General features: G+C 33.6%; 1 protein-coding gene across 1 annotated transcript; it reads right to left on the bottom strand.

Moving 5' to 3' along the window:
* Positions 1-4,762: 4,762 nt before the first annotated feature.
* On the bottom strand, positions 4,763-17,561 carry LOC111914800 (uncharacterized). Its single transcript, XM_052768227.1, has 9 exons — positions 17,386-17,561; positions 13,984-16,708; positions 13,369-13,908; positions 11,797-12,441; positions 8,387-9,097; positions 5,935-6,705; positions 5,768-5,830; positions 5,621-5,641; positions 4,763-5,095 (listed from the first exon to the last, which is right to left on the bottom strand). Exons 2-7 carry the CDS (start codon positions 16,678-16,680, stop codon positions 5,816-5,818), a joined length of 5,379 nt encoding a protein of 1,792 aa, XP_052624187.1. The 5' UTR covers positions 16,681-16,708; positions 17,386-17,561; the 3' UTR covers positions 4,763-5,095; positions 5,621-5,641; positions 5,768-5,815.
* Between the last annotated feature and the right edge of the window lie 1,271 nt (positions 17,562-18,832).

The raw sequence follows: 18,832 nt of genomic DNA, 5'->3' as shown, positions 1-18,832 counted from the left end.
TTCCCCAGCCGGTTAATAGAGTTACCGGGGTCTTCGTGACCTCTTTCTCTTCGGATGTGGGACTACTCATAGTCCGGGCGATTGGATAACGTGATTAGTACTGACGACGCCTTCGGGAATCGTTGGTATATCTATAAACCGGGCATTTGTGTAATGCGGGTTTGTAGTAAATAATCAATGCTCGAGAACCTTCCAACGTCGCTTGGGACCGATACTACTATTTTTGTAATGGTTTCAACGCAACTCAATGGATTTCAAAAGAACTAGGGGAACATCGGGTTTCCCTAGGGTTTTTATCACATACAGATTTTAAACGCATACATCTTAAATGAATAATTTTTGCAAGTATAGAAACAAACAAGCATACCTATGGATCTTCACAAACGTTTTGAAAGCTTTTCTTTTCAGAAAATATCGGATTTTCTGGTGTTTTTCAAACAATATAAACATTCGATTTCAAACACTACTTATGAACTCACCAACATTTCATATGTTGACGTTTTTCAAAATACTTGTATTCTCAGGAAACCAGTGAGTCAAGGGAAATCATGCTCAGTGACGGTTGCAGTTTATTTTTGAATGAACCAAACAATATTAATTTTTGGAAATGTAATATCTCACACAATGTATGACATGTAAACACTACTGGTTGTATCATGTTGATGAATGGTGACGAATGTTGTTTTGTTTCATATATATTCAATGTTATGGTATTCAATTGAGTCACGACAGCCCCCGGACGTTTCCGCCGTCTGGTTCGGGGGTGTGACAGAAGCCGAAACTGACTACATCGGACCTAAGTCCGGAACTAACTGCATCGGACCGGAGTCCGGAACTAACTGCATAGGACCGAATCCCGGAACACATAACACATAGACATGCTTGAATCACAAAGACACCAAGCATCCTAAACTACTACATTAGACCGAATCCGGAACTACTGCTAACTAAACGGGCCGTCATTGTGGCCGTAGACCCGTTCCTACTAGAAGGAAACTCACCTCGTGATGCTGACTGCTGAACTGCTGAATGAGAAATCCCTGACTGCTGCTTCGGCTGCTTCCTGGCTATCATGGGAAATAAAACACTAAATCAGAATAGGGATTCTCCTATGGGTAAAATGACCCTTTTACCCCTACTATGGCATGGGTCACAATATGGCCCAAACCCTCAATTCCTTCTAAGTCCATCAATGGCCCCACTATAGGCCCACTAATGGCCCAATTTTCTATATTGGGCCCAAAACCTTTTATTGGGCCTTACTCAAGCCCAATATTAGTCCTTGGTCCCAAAGCAACTGAATTCTGATGGCCACTAAGGCCCAAAGACCCTAAGTCTAAAACTCATCCCACATTGAGTCCCAAAACACTCGAAGCCCAAACTGGCAGCGTACGCGGGGCGTACACCAAGGTACGCTGAGCGTACTGGCTACTGGCTTGTACGCCCACCGTACATCCCTGTTAAGCCAAAATCTCATTAAATGCTTAATAATCTGATCCAGAAGCTACAAATCCAGATCCTAAGCTTGTTCCACGTCTTAAGCCATAAAGTTGCTTACTTGATGGCTTACAAGTCTCATAAAGGCTCAAACTTCCATAAATAACATTCTACTTCCACAGAGCTAACTAGATCTCATGCATGGTTCCATATAAGCCACAAAGATTGTAACTTTATTGATAGGAAGATGTTTCTGAGCCTTAAGGATGGCAATCCAAGCTCCAAAACCGACTTTCAAGATCAAGACTCAACCTTTGGACTTAAAAATGTCCAAACTTTCATAACCTAGATCTAGAAGGAAAGAGGAAGAAAGTTCAGAACTTTATACCTTCCTTTGCTGACCAAGAGGGTGCTAAATCCAGATCCCTGAACTCAAGCTTCTTCTCCAACTTCTTCCCTTCCTTCTTCACCACTTCCTTTCCTTAAATCACTCACAAAAGCTTCTTCACACACAAAGAGAGGATAAGAACGACTTAGGGTTTTCTTGAGAGTGAGGAGGCTGATGGGAAAACAGGGAAGGAGGCTATAATGGGGTTTATATAGCCTTAAACCCCTAAAATTAGGGTTTTTCCTCTGACCGCGTACGCCGGGCGTACCATATGGTACGCTGCGCGTACGCTTTTCCTCCTCGCGTTTCATTTAATCATTACACCCAGCATACAACGGGTTTACGCCCCGCGTACGGCTTATGGGCAGACTATGTCTCGACCCAAAACAAAGAGGCCCAATCCCATATACAATTCTATTATAGCCCAAAATAAAACTTGAGAATCTAAATAAATTTATACCTCGAAAGACGATCGTTACATCTCTCCTAAGGATCTTCAAGTTTTCTTCCAATCTTCATAAATGTAAGTAGATCCTTCCATATATATGTTGCTACATCACTTCTTCTTCTTGAATCATCTTTGCATCCATCCACAAATTTCCATCTTTTGTACTAGATCTTCAAGAACACGAAAGTGTTTTGGGCCAAAAACCTCTATTCTTAGCCTTCAAATTTGTAAGTCCTTGCATCCTTTACATGTTATTAGTTTGGATATCGAATTAGGGGCTTGAACATATCCGTTTTTTTTTTTTGGAACAATTGGTGTTTTCGGTCAAGTGCATCTCCCGTGACCGAGAACCATATGGACCGAAAATCATATGAAACCGAGAACCATATGGGCCGAAAATCATATGAATCCGAGAACCATATGGATTGAAATCCATATGAACCAAAAACCATATGGACCGAAAACTATTAGAATCATACCACTTGGACCGAAAACCCCATTTAGTGGTCATACACCCCCTTTTATGCAATCATATGTGATTGTAGCACTTCAGTATAAGTGTTCCTAGTCCCAAGGGGTGTTACCTTTCATGATTATTTGTTTATACACTAATTATATACATATATGTGTCATTATATGGTTAATAGGATTCGTTTGTGCCAAAGACTTCACTTAACACTCTACAATCCTATATCGATCTTTCATTCAAGTCACTCACTACAGGTGAGTTTATACCCCTATATTTTCCGTGTTTTAATGTTTTCAAGGGGGGAATACAAGCCATAACTCTAAAGTATTTTATCAAGTTTTAAACTTGTTAATCCAGTCCAATTATTTCCAATTTTTTATAACATACTCAGATTTTATCCCTTTTTGTACTATGTTGAGCATAAGGGAAAACTATTATTTTGGAAATCTAACTAATCACAGAAAGGTTTAACAAGTGTTTTCTATATCAACTCTAACAAACTATAATGGGTATAGTTTGGGATAATCTCTAGACAGTCTCTACTGAATCAGATTTCAGGGATAAATGTATTATAACTATGACAACTATAGTTATGTAATATATTTTCTCAAAAGCATAAAGTATATTATCTAAGGATAATTACTGTTTTCTATGGTCACTAGCTTGTTCTCTATGGTCTCTAGCTTGTAAACTGGATTATATAGAATTGTGAGGCGCTACTTCATTAATGTACCCTTAGGTGTACATGGATAAATCCTTCTAGTATAACCAGAGTCTCCTGGAGGGAGAGCGTGAGATTTGTGGATAGATCTATTCAGGACTGACAATCCGGCACCTGAACTGCTAGCTACAGTTAGGTAGGCATGTCTGGGGTGTACAAATGTCATTTAACGTTAATGCCTTAAGAACGTTATAAAGGTCTCTAGGTCGTATCAAGTATGGTTATACGACTCACAAATAAGTATAAGCTAACTTAGTTTACAGACTCTACTTTGAAAATGTTTCATTTTGAATAATAAAACTATTTTCATATTTATACTGATCAGAAATCAAGAATCTCTAGTCTTACATCTCTACCTCTAGAATGGATAACCTGTTTCAGGAAAACTTGGGATTTTCTAAAGATAACACTAGTATCTCTAAAACTGACGGCATATTCTCTACCAGTAAATACTCTACTTTCATAAGAAAATATTGGATTTTCTTGAGGAACACTTTTCAGAAGAAATCAAAAAATCATTTGTAGATATTTTTAAACCTAGAAATTAGGATTTGCTATGTACTTTCAAAATTAAAGGTGTTGCAAATGACTTTGCCAAATAATATAATGTACACTATTGAAATTTTGGACTTTGTTAAAGTTGTTGATTGTTATCGAAATATTTTTATTGCATATAGCATCTTATTAAACCATTCATGTCACTGTTACATTGCAAAATGAATTTTTTCAAAACCAAAGTTATTGAAGAGTTACTAAAGTCATCGATGTCGCAAAAAATGTTGAATGGTTTGACAATATTATGTAGAGAGAAAAATATATTACATTAAATCGATCTTGATAGTATTTTTAATGATTTTGTATCTAAAAAAGCAAGAGAAGTATTTTTTTTTTTTTTTAAATTAGTTGTTTTGTAATATTGTAGCCATATTTGTGTTTTTTTAATATTATTAGTGAATTTTTTAACAATGTGTTTTGTTTTGTAATTAAAAAAAAAATGAAAGTTATGAAAATTGATGATTTTCACTGCCTTTAAAGAAGATTTTGTAAACCTGTCTTAAACTTGAAATATAGAACCTTGAAATCCAACGGATTAAAGTATATAATTGGGGTAAAGTTAAGTTTTGTAAAAAGATGAAAATTTAAAATAAACTAATTCTTTGAAACATAAACAAAGTCAGATGTTACTAGAGGATGATCTCAAGTAATATCACTTCATCCTAACTTTTCATCTTTTTGTTTTACTTCACATCGTGATGCCTACAATGTAATGTTATTTTAAAACTAACAGGTAACATAGCGTTAAGTATAAAATAGAGTATATTGAAGCTAAGTTTAGCCTAAAACAGGGGACTAAAATATAGTAAAGAAAAGTATGTTTATGTTATTTGCAGGGTAAAGTTGTGAGTGAAGGACGAAATATAATTCATCAAGAAGGCAACCCAGTTTGTGTTTTTCTTTTGAAAACAGGTAATTTTTCTTTAAGTATGTACACAAGGAAAAAAAGGTTACACATGGAAATTTCTCTGGCCAAATCCACCACCAGAAACAACCGCCAGCCACCACAAGACACAAGTTCCAGGGAGTACTCAGGGACATGTGGTGGCAGCGGGGCTGTTTGAAATCAGAAGATGCCTGAAAAACAAAATCATGAAAAAAATAAAAGGTTACACATGGAAATATATATAAAAAAAAAAAAAAAAAAAAAAAAAAAAAAAAAAAAAGGTTTCACATGACCAATAATCAAACAGAAAAATGCCTATAATTTGAATTTTAAAAGCATTAAGTTTGACTACTGTGAAAAAGTCAAAATAGAATGCCCTCATGAAAGAGGCCGAACTTTGAACAAAAGAATATGTCTTTCGTCTAGAATTCTTGATTTGCACTCGCCGATCAATCCAAAGAATAGATTTAATATAAGATTAACTAAAGACTTTAGTCTAAAGTATCAATTTCTTGTGAATTAAATCTTTTAACAAAAGGGATTTATGAGATTACTTAGGAACAGGGTTTCAATAACCTTGAAGCAGAAGAGTTGGTCATTAAGTCAGTTCAATCAAATAAAGTAGAGAAACACTTAAATGATGATGGACACAGGAAACAAATGAGTGCTAGAAGAAATCCTAAGGCATAAACCATGGTACAATGTTGTAATCTTACCTATTATGCTATATATATATATATATATATATATATATATATATATATATATATATATATATATATATATATATATATATATATATATATATATATATATATATATATATATATATATATATATATATATATATATATATATATATAGCTGACTTCAAAATGAGAAAAACTGCACATGCGAATTCAAATGTTCCTCTAGAACTGCCATCCCTGTAGGAGATTACAAGAAAGTGGTAAATTAGAGAGTAATGTAAAGTTTTTGTTTGATCAAACATATTAATCTGTTACTAATAACCAAAGGAGACACCATATACCTCTTCTTGTTTGGTCTTTATGAAAGAGTTTGGATCTTCCGTTGCATGACACAATCCAAAAGTTGTATCTATTAACTTCAGCTCCGGAGTAGTTGATTGCCCCTTTGTGAAAACTGTTATTTTTGGACAATATTTGATTTCCAAAGTATCTAATGATGGCCATTCAAAAGCCTCCTTCCCCAGGCAAAATCCCTTGAGATTTGGAAGCCATTCAAGTGTTATGGATTTCAGACAAGGGAACACAACCTCAGTAGTCGGTCTGGTCTCGGAATCTTCAACTTGCTTCACAATCACATTCATACTCTGGCAGTAACTTATTTTTAGCTCTTGGAGATGCAATAGACTACCAACCATGCAACAAGTGAACACGTGCCCAAGAAGCTTACAACTTTCAATTGAGACCTTTGTAAGGTTTGGAAAGTTCAACACTATCCACCGATTGCTCCTCCACACATGCTTCAGATTATTTAATGTATCCAAAGTCACCTCTTTCAGCTTCTCAAATACCACAACAGATTGTGTTTCAATATCCACATCTTCATTTGTCCCTTCTGCTACTTCAAATACCTCCTGTGTTACAGATCCAAGGGCATTGGTAATAGAAAGCTTTTCAAGATTCTTCAGATTAAGCAACTCCTTGCATGGAAAAATTATGCGGCTTTTCAACAATTTGTCACCATACTGTGCATCTACTTCAACTAAATTTGAAAAAGACCACGGGAATTGAACTAGCTTTATCAAATCTGGAGTAGAGCACATAGGGAGTTGAGTCTGCAAAGAAAAATCAAACATAGATCATCTCAAACACTACAATTATATATAAAGGACAAACACATTTAGTATATAAACATAGTAAAGGATTGCAAGTTCTATTATTTTTAAACGAGGCAACATGTATTTCCAATCAACAACCTAGTTTATGGCACTGCTTACATTATTTTCTGAGAAGATGAGCACTGTGAAGAAAAATTCTGATTTATACATTGCATTTGTTTAAACAATTTAGATTTTATTAATGAATGTCGATTTGTTTAAACAATTTAGATTTTATCAATGATGAGTCTTTTTAAATAAAAGTAAAAAAATTAAATATTTGTGTTTGTGTGTGTGTGGGGTGGGCAGATAAAATAAAAAGTAAAACTGTAAAAGTCAAGTGTTTTGGCTACTTCAAATAGGTAGTTTTTCATGTACTGAATGTTTACATCCAACTTTTTTAGGAAAAAAGATAACTATGTTATTGTATTTTTATTGCATTGTCAAATACAACAAATGATATATGGATGATATACTTATACTTTTACAATCATCTCAGCAATACTATTTTTGTCAAATTTAGGTAATAAACGCTACATAAATATCAAGCTTGTAGAAGATGAGAGAGAAAAGAACAACTTGATTAACTACTAACATCACATTATTATAAAATATGTTAGATAATTGGATTAAACTGGATGAAAACGATATAAATGATTCAATTACAAAATATAGCTCCATACAAAAATCTATTTGTTAATAGATATGAGTGAAAATATGTAAAATAAGCTAATGCTTTTATTTCCATCTATTTTGTGTTTTTTTCTTAACCGAATGAAGTTGTTGGTTCTAAGTTCCTAATTAATGATTTATAAACTTTCAAATGATTTGAATAAGAATGAACTTGCCAAGTATCATTTGTAATACACAAGAAAATAATTTTTTATATTCATATATTTGATATAAATTCTTAAATCTTCTGTTTTCAAGGAAAGAAACTATTATGTGAATTTTAGAAGCCCTTTTTCTTAGGTGCTTATTTTGTTATGCCTTTAGTCGAATACTTGCCCAGACTCCAAACCTCCAAGCCACTAGTTAGATTTGTTTGTTTTTTTTAGCAAAAACTGCAAATTTGGTCCATGCGTTTGTCGATTTTTGCGGTTACGGTCCCTGTGGTTCCAAAATTACAAAGTTGGTCCTTCTCACTAGGTTTGTATCAAAATTGAAAAGACTGATTTATTGTTTTAATTTCTTTTTTTAGATTTTCTTTAATATTAATCAAACGGAACCTAGTATTGTATATGTTCAAAAATCTTTGGACATGGAAAAAACCACCCACAATGAATGCGTCAATTGGGCCTTTTGTCTTTAGTTCATCTAACTTGATTAAAATATTAAATTGCTAACTTATGAATTAGTGAATATAACATCTTTCATAACATAAGGGATAACTTAATATCTTAGGAATGAAATATTAATTTATAATAAAAAATAAGATTGCATATTTTCAAAACTTTTTATGGATATAAAAAAGGGAAGTGGTTATATATGGATCTTCATTTGGTTTTTTGTTTTATGTTTCCTTCTGGAATAAAAATATGAACCTGCCACCTAATTTTTGTAAGCAAATAATATGTTGAACATCATAAAACGACATGCTGATCACCTGGTTAAATGATGAAATAAAGTGATAACATACCTCATCCTCATGTGTAGCATTGGTCAAATGTAAGTTGAGGCCACATTCAAGACTATGCTTGCCGTAGGCTGTATGTATGTAGTTGAGCTTCGGAGTCATGGAGTGACCAGATGTGAAATTCATCATTTGTGGGCAGCCATAAATCTTAACCTTTTCCAATACTGGCCACCTGAACTCATTCTTCCCCAAGAAGAAACCCTTGAGATCTGGTAAATCTACAAGTGTAAGGGACTTGAGACGTGGGAAGACTATTATAGATTTAGATGTTTCTGTGTGCTCTGTGTCATCCTTCACAATCACTTTCATTGCCTTGCATTGTTTTACAATCAGTTCTTTGATTTGCTCGAGGCTTTCAAGTGTGGAACTTGTGAAAATATATTCCAAAACTTCACATTTACTGATGACCAATATTGTTAGGTTGGGCAATTGAAGCAGAGTCATATTTGCCGACCTTGGGATGGTGATTGCAGTACAAGTATCATCACTTCCATCACCAACATTCGTAGTACTATCAACACCATCATTGTTGACTCTTTCACTTTCAAATATCTCCACCATTGACTTACATTTTGATATTCTCAACTCTTCAAGCTTATTCAGTTGTCCCACTACATACCATGGAAACACTCTTGATAGGGCAGGACAGTTCTCTATATAAATCTTTTTGGAGTATTGGCATAAGAACCAAGAAGCAACACCGACTTGAGAACACTACAACAACACATGAAAAATCAATGGATCTATTTAAATTAACAAAGCTTAGTTGTTTGATACACACATACACACTACAATTTAACATATCATTTGTTTCTAGAAGTGTGGTTACAAACATGAGTGCTTCCCTTTAGTTTGCCGAGACTTCGGTCTCTTCCAAAAAAAAAAAAAAAATCGTGAGTGCTTCACACAACTAAGGTAATTAAGTAACAATGTGGACAATGGAAGTTGAAATCCAAAAGGGCAATATACAGAAAAAATGGATAAAAGGTCTAGGAATAAAGAGAAACCAAATCGTGGTGTTTGGACTCCTTGAGGAAGAAGGTTTGTCAAATGACCAAAATACCCTCGTTATACATAGACAAAATAAGTAAAAACAAGAAACTAATCAGTTGTATGCTATGCTTATATTGTTGGCAGGAGAGAACAAGTAGATGGTGGATGAAAGAAAAGGCACACTAAATCAATCATAAAAGTGGCCTTAATTATATAGGCTTAGAAGAGATTATGACAACCTACAAATAGGAAACTGACACAAGAAAAATAAAACTGCTACGTGCTAATTAACACAACTAATTAGCATTTATTCGAATTAAAACTTGAAAATGAAGAGACCTTGAAGTACTTTGATTAGCAATTAATCAACATATATTACTCGTCCAGAAGCAAAGTGTATGACACTGGAAGTGGACATGGTGGTCATGATAATGGTTAGTCTCATTTTTGAAACTAAAAAAAAGAATAAATATGAGATATAAACACATGAAAGCATGATATAAACCATAAAATATACAAATATTTCACCTAGACTTATAGCTATGAAATTTACTTATCTGTACTGAAGAAGGTCTAAATGAAAGAAATAACAACGCATTTCCATTTATTCGTTTATTATAGCATCCTACTTTCATTTCTTTATATTGCAGTAACGGAAATCCTTTGTATTTGAATGAAATTGCAATAAATGGGTGAGTTACTTAAATTACAATGCTTTAATAGGAAAAAATGAAAGTAAGATGCTCTTATAATCATATCAGTGAAAGTAAAATGTTATTTCTATAATTTTAGACTTTAATAAATGACCCAAGACTACCATAAAGGTACTTTGAAAATCCACCCAGCTATAGCATTGTACTTTCGACTTTTCTTATCAGGCCGTCGTAGCCACATATAATTGGGTATATTTTTTCAAAGTATAATGCTATAACTGGAATAAATGAAAGTAGGATGATGTAATAATAAAATAAAGAAAAGCATGTTGAACAGAGAAAATGACTAAAAATATAGTGGTTTTTCTGTATATGGTTTATCAAGAGAAAATAAAAGGCATTGGACTCTATAACCCATTACCTCCTCAATGTGGGAAAATGAAAACATAACTTTACTCCTAAATTTATTTATTATTAGGAAATGAGTTTGAAATCAATATGCTTATATTTCCGTACCTGCATTGATTACATGCATCATCTTCTTCATGTTTTAAATAATTTTACTAACATGAAGGGTTAATTTAGGACACAGTGACAAAAGGAAGAAAAATTTAATATGGAGAATGTTAGCATCTAATCAGCCGTTATCAATAATTAATTTATTCCAAGTCTTCCATCATGTGTGTGCTACATCTAAACCCACATATTTTGGTCTAGATAATCTGATCTTTAGAAAAGAAAGTTTATATTTTAGCATTTATGAATATAGAATTCTCAAAAAAGTTTATATTTTTGCATTTGTGAATATAGAATTATTGACAAGGCCAAATCCAAGAAACAGATAATGACTCTTATCAATATCAGTGTCTATAGTGAAAATAAAGGTGCGTTTATTATACATCTATGATTGTTCAATAGATTGTATATTGCAAAATCTATCTTGATCCTAATATTCATAATAGAAAGCATTTTTAAAACAAATTTTCTTTTCAAGGGAGTCATTTTCAATATAGACTTGGGAAATTATACTAGATAAATGAAGATCTTGAGACTTCCCATAACTGACAATCTTGTCGTTTGGCTCGATGATCGATCAATGTCTTAAATTTAATACTTTTAAAAAAAAGTTGTGAACAGGAGTCTTTTGCCATATATTGTATTTATATATTTTCAGTCGGAACACTAGATATACTTATAGGTAAAGTTTGATATTTTTCAGTTCCATGTCAGAAAAAAAAAAGATTTTTTTTTGAAAGATTTAAAAAAAAAAAAAAAAAAAAAAAAAAAAAAAAAAAAAAAAAAAAAGATATTTCTTTTAAACAACAAACTGAACTTTATTAAGCTAAAATTGCAAGCTAGGAAAAAAAAAAAAAAAACCATTTTTGTTCCAGTTTTCATATTACTTAACAATCAAGAGTAATGTTGATATGACTTATATATATTTATCAATCAATTTTTTTCTCTCCCTCACAATCCGATCTAAATCCACCATCTGTTTTAGTTAACTTAACTGAAACTGGATAAAAAAATGCATTTCATATGATTTATAACCATGCTTAAGAGAAATAACTTTAATGACCTATGCAAACGAATAAACTGTAAAAAAAATTAGGTATTCAGTTAGTTATTTTGTCTTTCCAGATTCAGAAGAATTAGCTTATTGAGTTATATAAAGCAGCTAATGGAGAAGAAAATATTATAAATAAATAAATAAATAAAACAAATAACTGAATGTGTAAAGGATCCACTAGTTAAGAGAAATGATACCTGGAACTGATCATGGATGGAAGTAGTTGTGATTGTAGTACCGCCATCGATACTCTTTAGGCTTGGCAGATTAAAAAGGTAGAGAGAATCAAGAAGAGGGAAGGAGGAGAAGGTGTTTGTGTGAGTAGAAGATATTATTTCTTCATTTTCATCATTAATATCTCTTTTTGAAACAACTTCTTCAATACCATCACAATTCCTTATCCTGACATCCTTTAAGTTGGGAAGAAGTTTGCCCATGAGAGGTGAAAATAAGTACTTCATGCTTTTGCAATTCCACATGTGTATGGTTGTGAGGTTGTGGAATGAGTAGGATTGTGATTGGTTTTGAGGAATTACAAGTTTCTTCCAATTGCACTTCCACACATCACTCATCCTCTCCATATTTTGTAACCACAATTCCTTGAGGTGGGGAAGTAGTAGTGGTGGTGGTTGATGATTATATTTATGCAGAGTTGTGAAATCTGTGCTGTTGCTACTGAAACTCTCTATCTCAAACACCACTTCAACATCCTTACAGCCGCCATTTACATCAAGTGTTTGAAGGTGATTAACGTGAAAAGGTTTGGGATGAATTGAGGATTCAACGTCAGGAATATTACCATCCACCTCTGAAATGATCTCTTCCTTGGATATAACATTAATCTGCACATATCTCAACAACAAATATAATTAGAAATAAATATGTAAAATACATGCACTTACACAATGATATTTTTCACACTAAATTAAAAAATTGGTCCCTGTGTTTATCTGTTTTTTTTATGGTTTAGGTCCATTAAAGTGTTTACAAATTTTGGTCCCCATTAACTTGATTATAAATATGTTAATAATAATATGAAGGTTGAAACAGATCCACACTTAGCAACGCAGAAATATAGCCTACTTTTCTATTCTTAAAAGCGTAGTAGTGATATAGATAATTTGTCCATGTTTTTAAATTCCGAGTTTTAACTTTGTTTTTATCACAAGTTGAAGTGTAAAGATTTATAAATAATTTGATAGGATACATATCTTCACGCAGGTTGATAATCTTATTGCACTTTAAAGTGTGAACATGCTAGACCACCACTCATGTTCACATATTCAAGGAGGGGCAAGAAGGGAAATAAACCAATTCTTACTTATTCACAAAGAGGCAAGAAAGGATTTAAACCATGAGTAAGCAATTGTGGGCAGCACGGGTAAATAAGTAAATTAACTATTTCAGTTATGCCTTTATATTGTAAGAGATCAGTTAGGAGAGACATCTTATCAATTATTTTAGAGATTAGTCTCTTTGGGAGATCCTGGCTACTCAAACCGCCAGATTTCTATCACATGTATGTAAAATTGATCATTAGATCATCAATTTCCAGTGTGAGATCTATCATTTCTTGTATTTCTCTTTTCCATCCTTGTGTGATCGAAATTCAAGAGTGAGAATCTAGCAGAACACATCGAAAGAATTGTGTAGAATTGATTGATTTGTTATAGTGTGATATATTATATATGTGTATGTATGTATAGAGACACATATAAATAAGTTATAAACATCAAAATAGAAATTGAAAGCTCAATGACATCACATACCTCTTGGTTGTTCTGAACCAATTCAATGTTTCCCCTGGTTTCTTCCCACGTTCTCCTACCATCTATACTCACTTTCATAAGTGTCCTCACATCAGAATTGGTCACGGTCGGTGTGAATACGTTTACAAACCTCTCACACTCTTCTATTTCTATCCTTTCAACAGCTTGAAAGGTACGGATGAGGATATCTGAGCTACTTTCACCTTTCATCCTCCACAACTCTCTTAGCTTCCCCAATTTATATACACGGATGTATCTCATGTTGCTGTTGTATTCTTCAATATCACCAACACAACTCATGTCGATGTTAAATAACACTTCAATGCTTCCACATTCAAAAACAACAAGCTCTTCCAGACGACCCAGCAAAGACATGGGATTGGTTGGAAATAGATTCACAATATTATCACATTCTCTCACTGTAATCTCTCTCAACAAGCAGGCATTGATATCGTCACTACTACTAAATTGATAAGGCCATATCTCTTTCAGCTTATCCATCCTCCAAATCCCCAATATCTCCAGCTTAGGAATCAGCACCTGCACAACAATTAAGACTTGTTGATTACAAGTCAATCTATGAAACTGTCAACATAAATCCTAGTATAGAGGTACCTGTTTGTTAAATAATGGTTGAATTGCAGAGGCATTACTGGACATAGAAGATGTTGCAGATGTTTTCTCAGGATAAATGCTACTGAAATTAGGAAGGCCATCAAGTTCCAACTCCACCAGCTGTGGTAGCTCAATTACATTAGCAGTGTTGCAAAGACCTATCAACTTTGGTAGCCTATCCAATCTTAGAAACTTTAGCCCCTGAAACTTAATTGCCCCAGCTTCACCATTCTCACTCTGTGCAAGTACTTCCAGAACAGGGCACTGTGAAACTGTGAGGCGCTCAAGCTTCATCAAACAATTTGCAATAGGGACTGTAAAGAGGTATCTTAAGTTTGCACAGTTGAAAACATCAAGGACTCTTAGATTATTAAACGTCTGCTGAGGAAGATGAACTGATTCCATTAAAACTTCTTCAAGATTGTTCATACCATCCACCTCCAAATAAAGCACCTCAATTTTCTCAAACAACTCATTGATGCTAGATTCCAATAGCTCATTTTTGTTAGTGACCAACCTCAATGTGTTTTTAAATGAGTGCATATTTTTGTCAGTATTCTCTACTAAACCACATCCCATAGAGATCCTGAACCTTTTAAGTTCAGTAAACAGCATATTCATGGGCGTACCGTTGTTGTCAAAGAACTCAACTTCTAATGCAGAAAGATGATTTGAAAGCTCTGCTAATTCAACACAATTGCTGTCTGTGAACCTAATTGCCTCTTCATCAGCAACTCTCATATAAAGCTCTTCAAGCTCGACCAAATTTAACAAGACACCATCATCAATACGAAGATTTACACACCCTGTCAAATCCAGTAGCTTTAGCTTCTTCAAATTTCCGATTGTGGATGGTAAATGTGTGATGCCACAATGAGCAAAACTGAGCACTTCCAGATTCAAGAGTTCTCCAATAACAGAGAAATCAAACATCAATAAGCATTTATGGAGAATGAGTGTTCGTAGTTTGGTGGAGCATTCAAGTGATCTGGGAAGCAACGGATACTGCATTTTTTCATACGCTATAACTTCAAGATTTTCCATTCTTTCATAAAAACCTTCAGGAAACTTAAGTGACTTATCTCCATCCATAAGTCTCAAAAGTGATAGGTTTGGGTACTTAGAGTCACCAGGAAACTCAGACATACCTTTGCAAGTAATAGAGATTCTGTTGCAAGACTCTTTCACTTCAGCTCTAGTCCACTTTGAAATATCACCATGGTTGATTATCCATGGATGATGACCTTTAGAAACTGTATTTATGACAAAAGCAAGCACAAGATCATGCATTTTGACACACCCAATGTAATCGCTATCCATCAACAAATTTGCATTTCTAAGATTCTGTACACACGTTTTTGTCCTGTCTCTAGCCTCTCCCAAAGTGGATACTTCACTTAATAACTGTAGGCCCCATGCATATCTTGTGAGTTCCTCAATTGGAATATTAAAGTCATCAGGAAACAAGCCACACAGAAGAAAAATCACCTTTTCCTCCTCTGTTTTTATATAATTATAGCTTATCTTAATAACTTCTTGCACATTCTCATCAAGATTCTTCTTCTTCAACCGTTGAAAAGTATCTCTCCATACAAAAACTTCTTGAAATTGAAGGGTTTTGGCGATGAGTTTAATGGCAAGGGGCAAAAAACCACATCTTCTTACAATTTCACTTCCTGTTTGATTGAGCTCCATATCATGTTGTTTTGAAACTCCTGTGATTTGCCAAAAGAAATTTTGTGCTTCAGGCTCCTCCATCACATCCACTCGAACTAGTGTCGACTCCGAATCAGCTTCTACTGCAATTTGTTTGCAAATACTTTCATTCCGCGATGTCAACAACAACTTGAAGCTGTTGGGCAAAGGACTCAGTCCAATATCTTTGAGGTCAATCGTCTCCCATACATCATCCAATATCACTAAAACCTTTCTTCTACCTTCTGGAAGGTTCCCAAATGTTATACGAAGACGATCTGCCCTTGCTGCTACACTCGTTTCAGTTAGAGATGCGCCCATGTATTCTGCTACATCTTGCTGAATAGAAAGCATGTTAGTCTTTTGCCCAATGACCACCTTCACAATCCAGTCAAAAATTTTCTTATCTTCTGCAGTCTTCTTCAGTTCTTCCATCATAGTGGTTTTCCCCACACCACCCATTCCACATAAGGCTATCACTTTGTTCGTGTCGTCTTGTTGAAGGGACTTAAAGGCATCCTTAAAAGACTTCTCTCTGGATTTGAAATGATTTTGGGATTCACCATCTGATGGTGCAGAACCGGATGCGATTTTTGAGTTCACTTTCCCAAGAGGTTTTTGAGCATTTGACCAAATAATCTTACTATTTTCATCAATGAGACTTTCCATCTCCTCCGTAGTCTTGAATGCCTTCTTTCCAACTCGATACCTCATTTTCAAGTTACAACATCCGCTCCCAATACTTGGAATGCTTTGAGCTTTTTCTTTAGTCTTTTCAACTTCTTCCAACCACCCCGTTACATGAGTAGGTATCTCCAAATTTCTTCTATTGTTTGTTTCCATGTGTTTTTTGACATCACGGCTTGTATCATCCAGTAGCTTTATTTTAGTATTCATGTTCCTAACATGATTCGTGGATGAAAAGAGATATCCCAGTTGTTTCTTGACAGGAGCAATTAAAGATTCAACAATAGGACTAATGATTGCAGATACAAGCTCCATCTTTCAATATTCTAGCTTTTACAGAGACCTGTAACAGATAAAAAAGGCAATGAAATTGTTAAAACTTATTACTTATTAACTTGCTTAGCTATCTTTTTTCAATTATCATATACAATCCATAGATAATTAGTGTTATAAAAAGTTTCCTTCAGGATTTAGGACACATGACACGTTTGGCTAGAAAAGAATTGGTAGTTAGTAAATAATGTGTATGTAAATTCATAGTTAATTTTGCTGTTTGTCTTCCCTTGTCAACTTAACCTTGGTTTTCTTTGAAATGATTGAAAGTGGGAATAGATTGTTAATTTCAACATCTTCATCATCGTGTAAAATTGTGAGAGATGAGGAACAAAATACCGTGCCTTTTAATTAGGGGTTTATTAGTTGTAAACAGAGTCCTACAGTGATACAGTTAGGGGGTTTATTAGGGCTAGAACTGATCTCTACGTGGAAGCATCTGTCCTAAGAAAACCATTCCTCCAAAACATTGTTCAATAATCAAAAGAGGGAAAATGAGGAGGCATTGTCATTCATTTAAACATTGACTTGATTTTATATGTGGAGCATACACGAACAATCCACAACAAGTAACAAAGCAAAACATTTTTTTCAGATAATTTCGTCAAGGATCGATAGATTGAAAACTAAAAACAACTAAGAAAAATTATTCATAAACAAAGAGAAAAACTTTCAACAAAAACATACCTCTTCTACTATATGCGCCTGTGCTAATGCTTGCTGTTTTTGCTGCTTTGTAAAGTGCGTATGTGTACAACTGGTTGGAATTGTGAAGAAGAAGGCCAATATATTGAAGTATGAACAAGCCTCAATTATTGCTGTTGACCTGCAAATACCATGGTATTGGATGGATGGAAATAATGCAGTCAACAGTCATAATCTAGGTACTAAGAGCATTGCCTAACATACTACAGAGTATAGCACAAGTAATATACTAACAGTCAAAGGTCCCACCGGTTTCTATTGAAGCACGATACAATGTCGGATCCCTACCCCACCTTAATATGTGATATTTCATTTACACCACATATATATCACCCTAATTTTGGGCATCCCTTTGCAAAAAAGAAAAAGAGAATTTGTAAAAAATTTCAAAATAATTGTATTTAGTGGGATGATTATTAGTTGGTCTAATATTTGAAAAAGCTTATGTAATAATTTAATTTAACAACTAAAACATGTGTTTTAAAAAACCATATCATATTAAATTAAATGGTTTAAAATAATGAGAAAAAATAGTTCAAAACTTTTAATAACAAAACGTCCTAACAAAAAATCTTGGACACTCATAGTATTAGATTGAAGTGTTTGAATATATGACTCTAACCGGTACCACTTATCAAAATTAGACTGAGTACGCAATATGTCCACGTGATTGCAAACTTCTTTAATTGTTTCATATTTTATCAATGCAGTCAAAGTAAATTCGATCACAATTTTTTTTATCTAACTGCAAAGAGTTGTACTTTTCCGTTTGAGCCAAATTAATGATAGCAAAAATAATCAAATATCAATAGCAAATACGTTCGAATGACCTTTAACATTTGAACGCACAAATTTACATAAATTTAATCTATGACCTCACTATCAGGAAACCACCATCTACAAAAATCATGAAGCCTAATGAAAAATGAAAAACAAATAGGAAAATGGGAAATGATTAGACAATAAAGAGTGATACAAATTTAAGTAAGATATTTCTTTCATCATTTCAACATCTATCATTTCCGTATTCTCTTTTTCATAGTCCATAATGGTCCCATTGGTTTTCTTGGACGAGGGTTTAAATGGTTGAATTAGTGAAATATAATTTCATGTTTAGCAAAATATTACTTTTATGGTCTTGTTGGCTATTTTATAGTAAAAAATATTTTATTTATCATTAAAAACACTTAACCTACTAAATACTAATCATTTGATCATTCCAACTTTCTACATCAAAATATTATATCTTTAATTAAAACGTATTAGAGTTGATTATTTAACATGTCCAAAAGCAGGAAAATAACATTATAAACAACAAAATTAAAACTATGGCTGGTCATAAAGAATGTTACAACTACAATAGTCACATTTTATTGGTCATACACCTCAAATGTATCATGAAATTAATATAATAACCATAGATCCTAAA

This window comes from Lactuca sativa, chromosome 2, assembly GCF_002870075.4.
Source record: "Lactuca sativa cultivar Salinas chromosome 2, Lsat_Salinas_v11, whole genome shotgun sequence".
Lineage (NCBI taxonomy): Eukaryota > Viridiplantae > Streptophyta > Magnoliopsida > Asterales > Asteraceae > Lactuca > Lactuca sativa.
This window is presented reverse-complemented; position numbering and strand designations above follow the sequence as displayed.

Bases quoted from the DNA above. Each gene is read 5' to 3' on its own strand.
- LOC111914800 (XM_052768227.1), bottom strand. From the start codon at position 16,680: ATGGAGCTTGTATCTGCAATCATTAGTCCTATTGTTGAATCTTTAATT. The intron at 12,442-13,368 runs GTATGTGATGTC...AGATATGTGCAG, and splicing joins TGGTTCAGAACAACCAAGAG to ATTAATGTTATATCCAAGGA. The intron at 9,098-11,796 runs GTATCATTTCTC...GTGTTGTTGTAG, and splicing joins CCATCCATGATCAGTTCCAG to TGTTCTCAAGTCGGTGTTGC.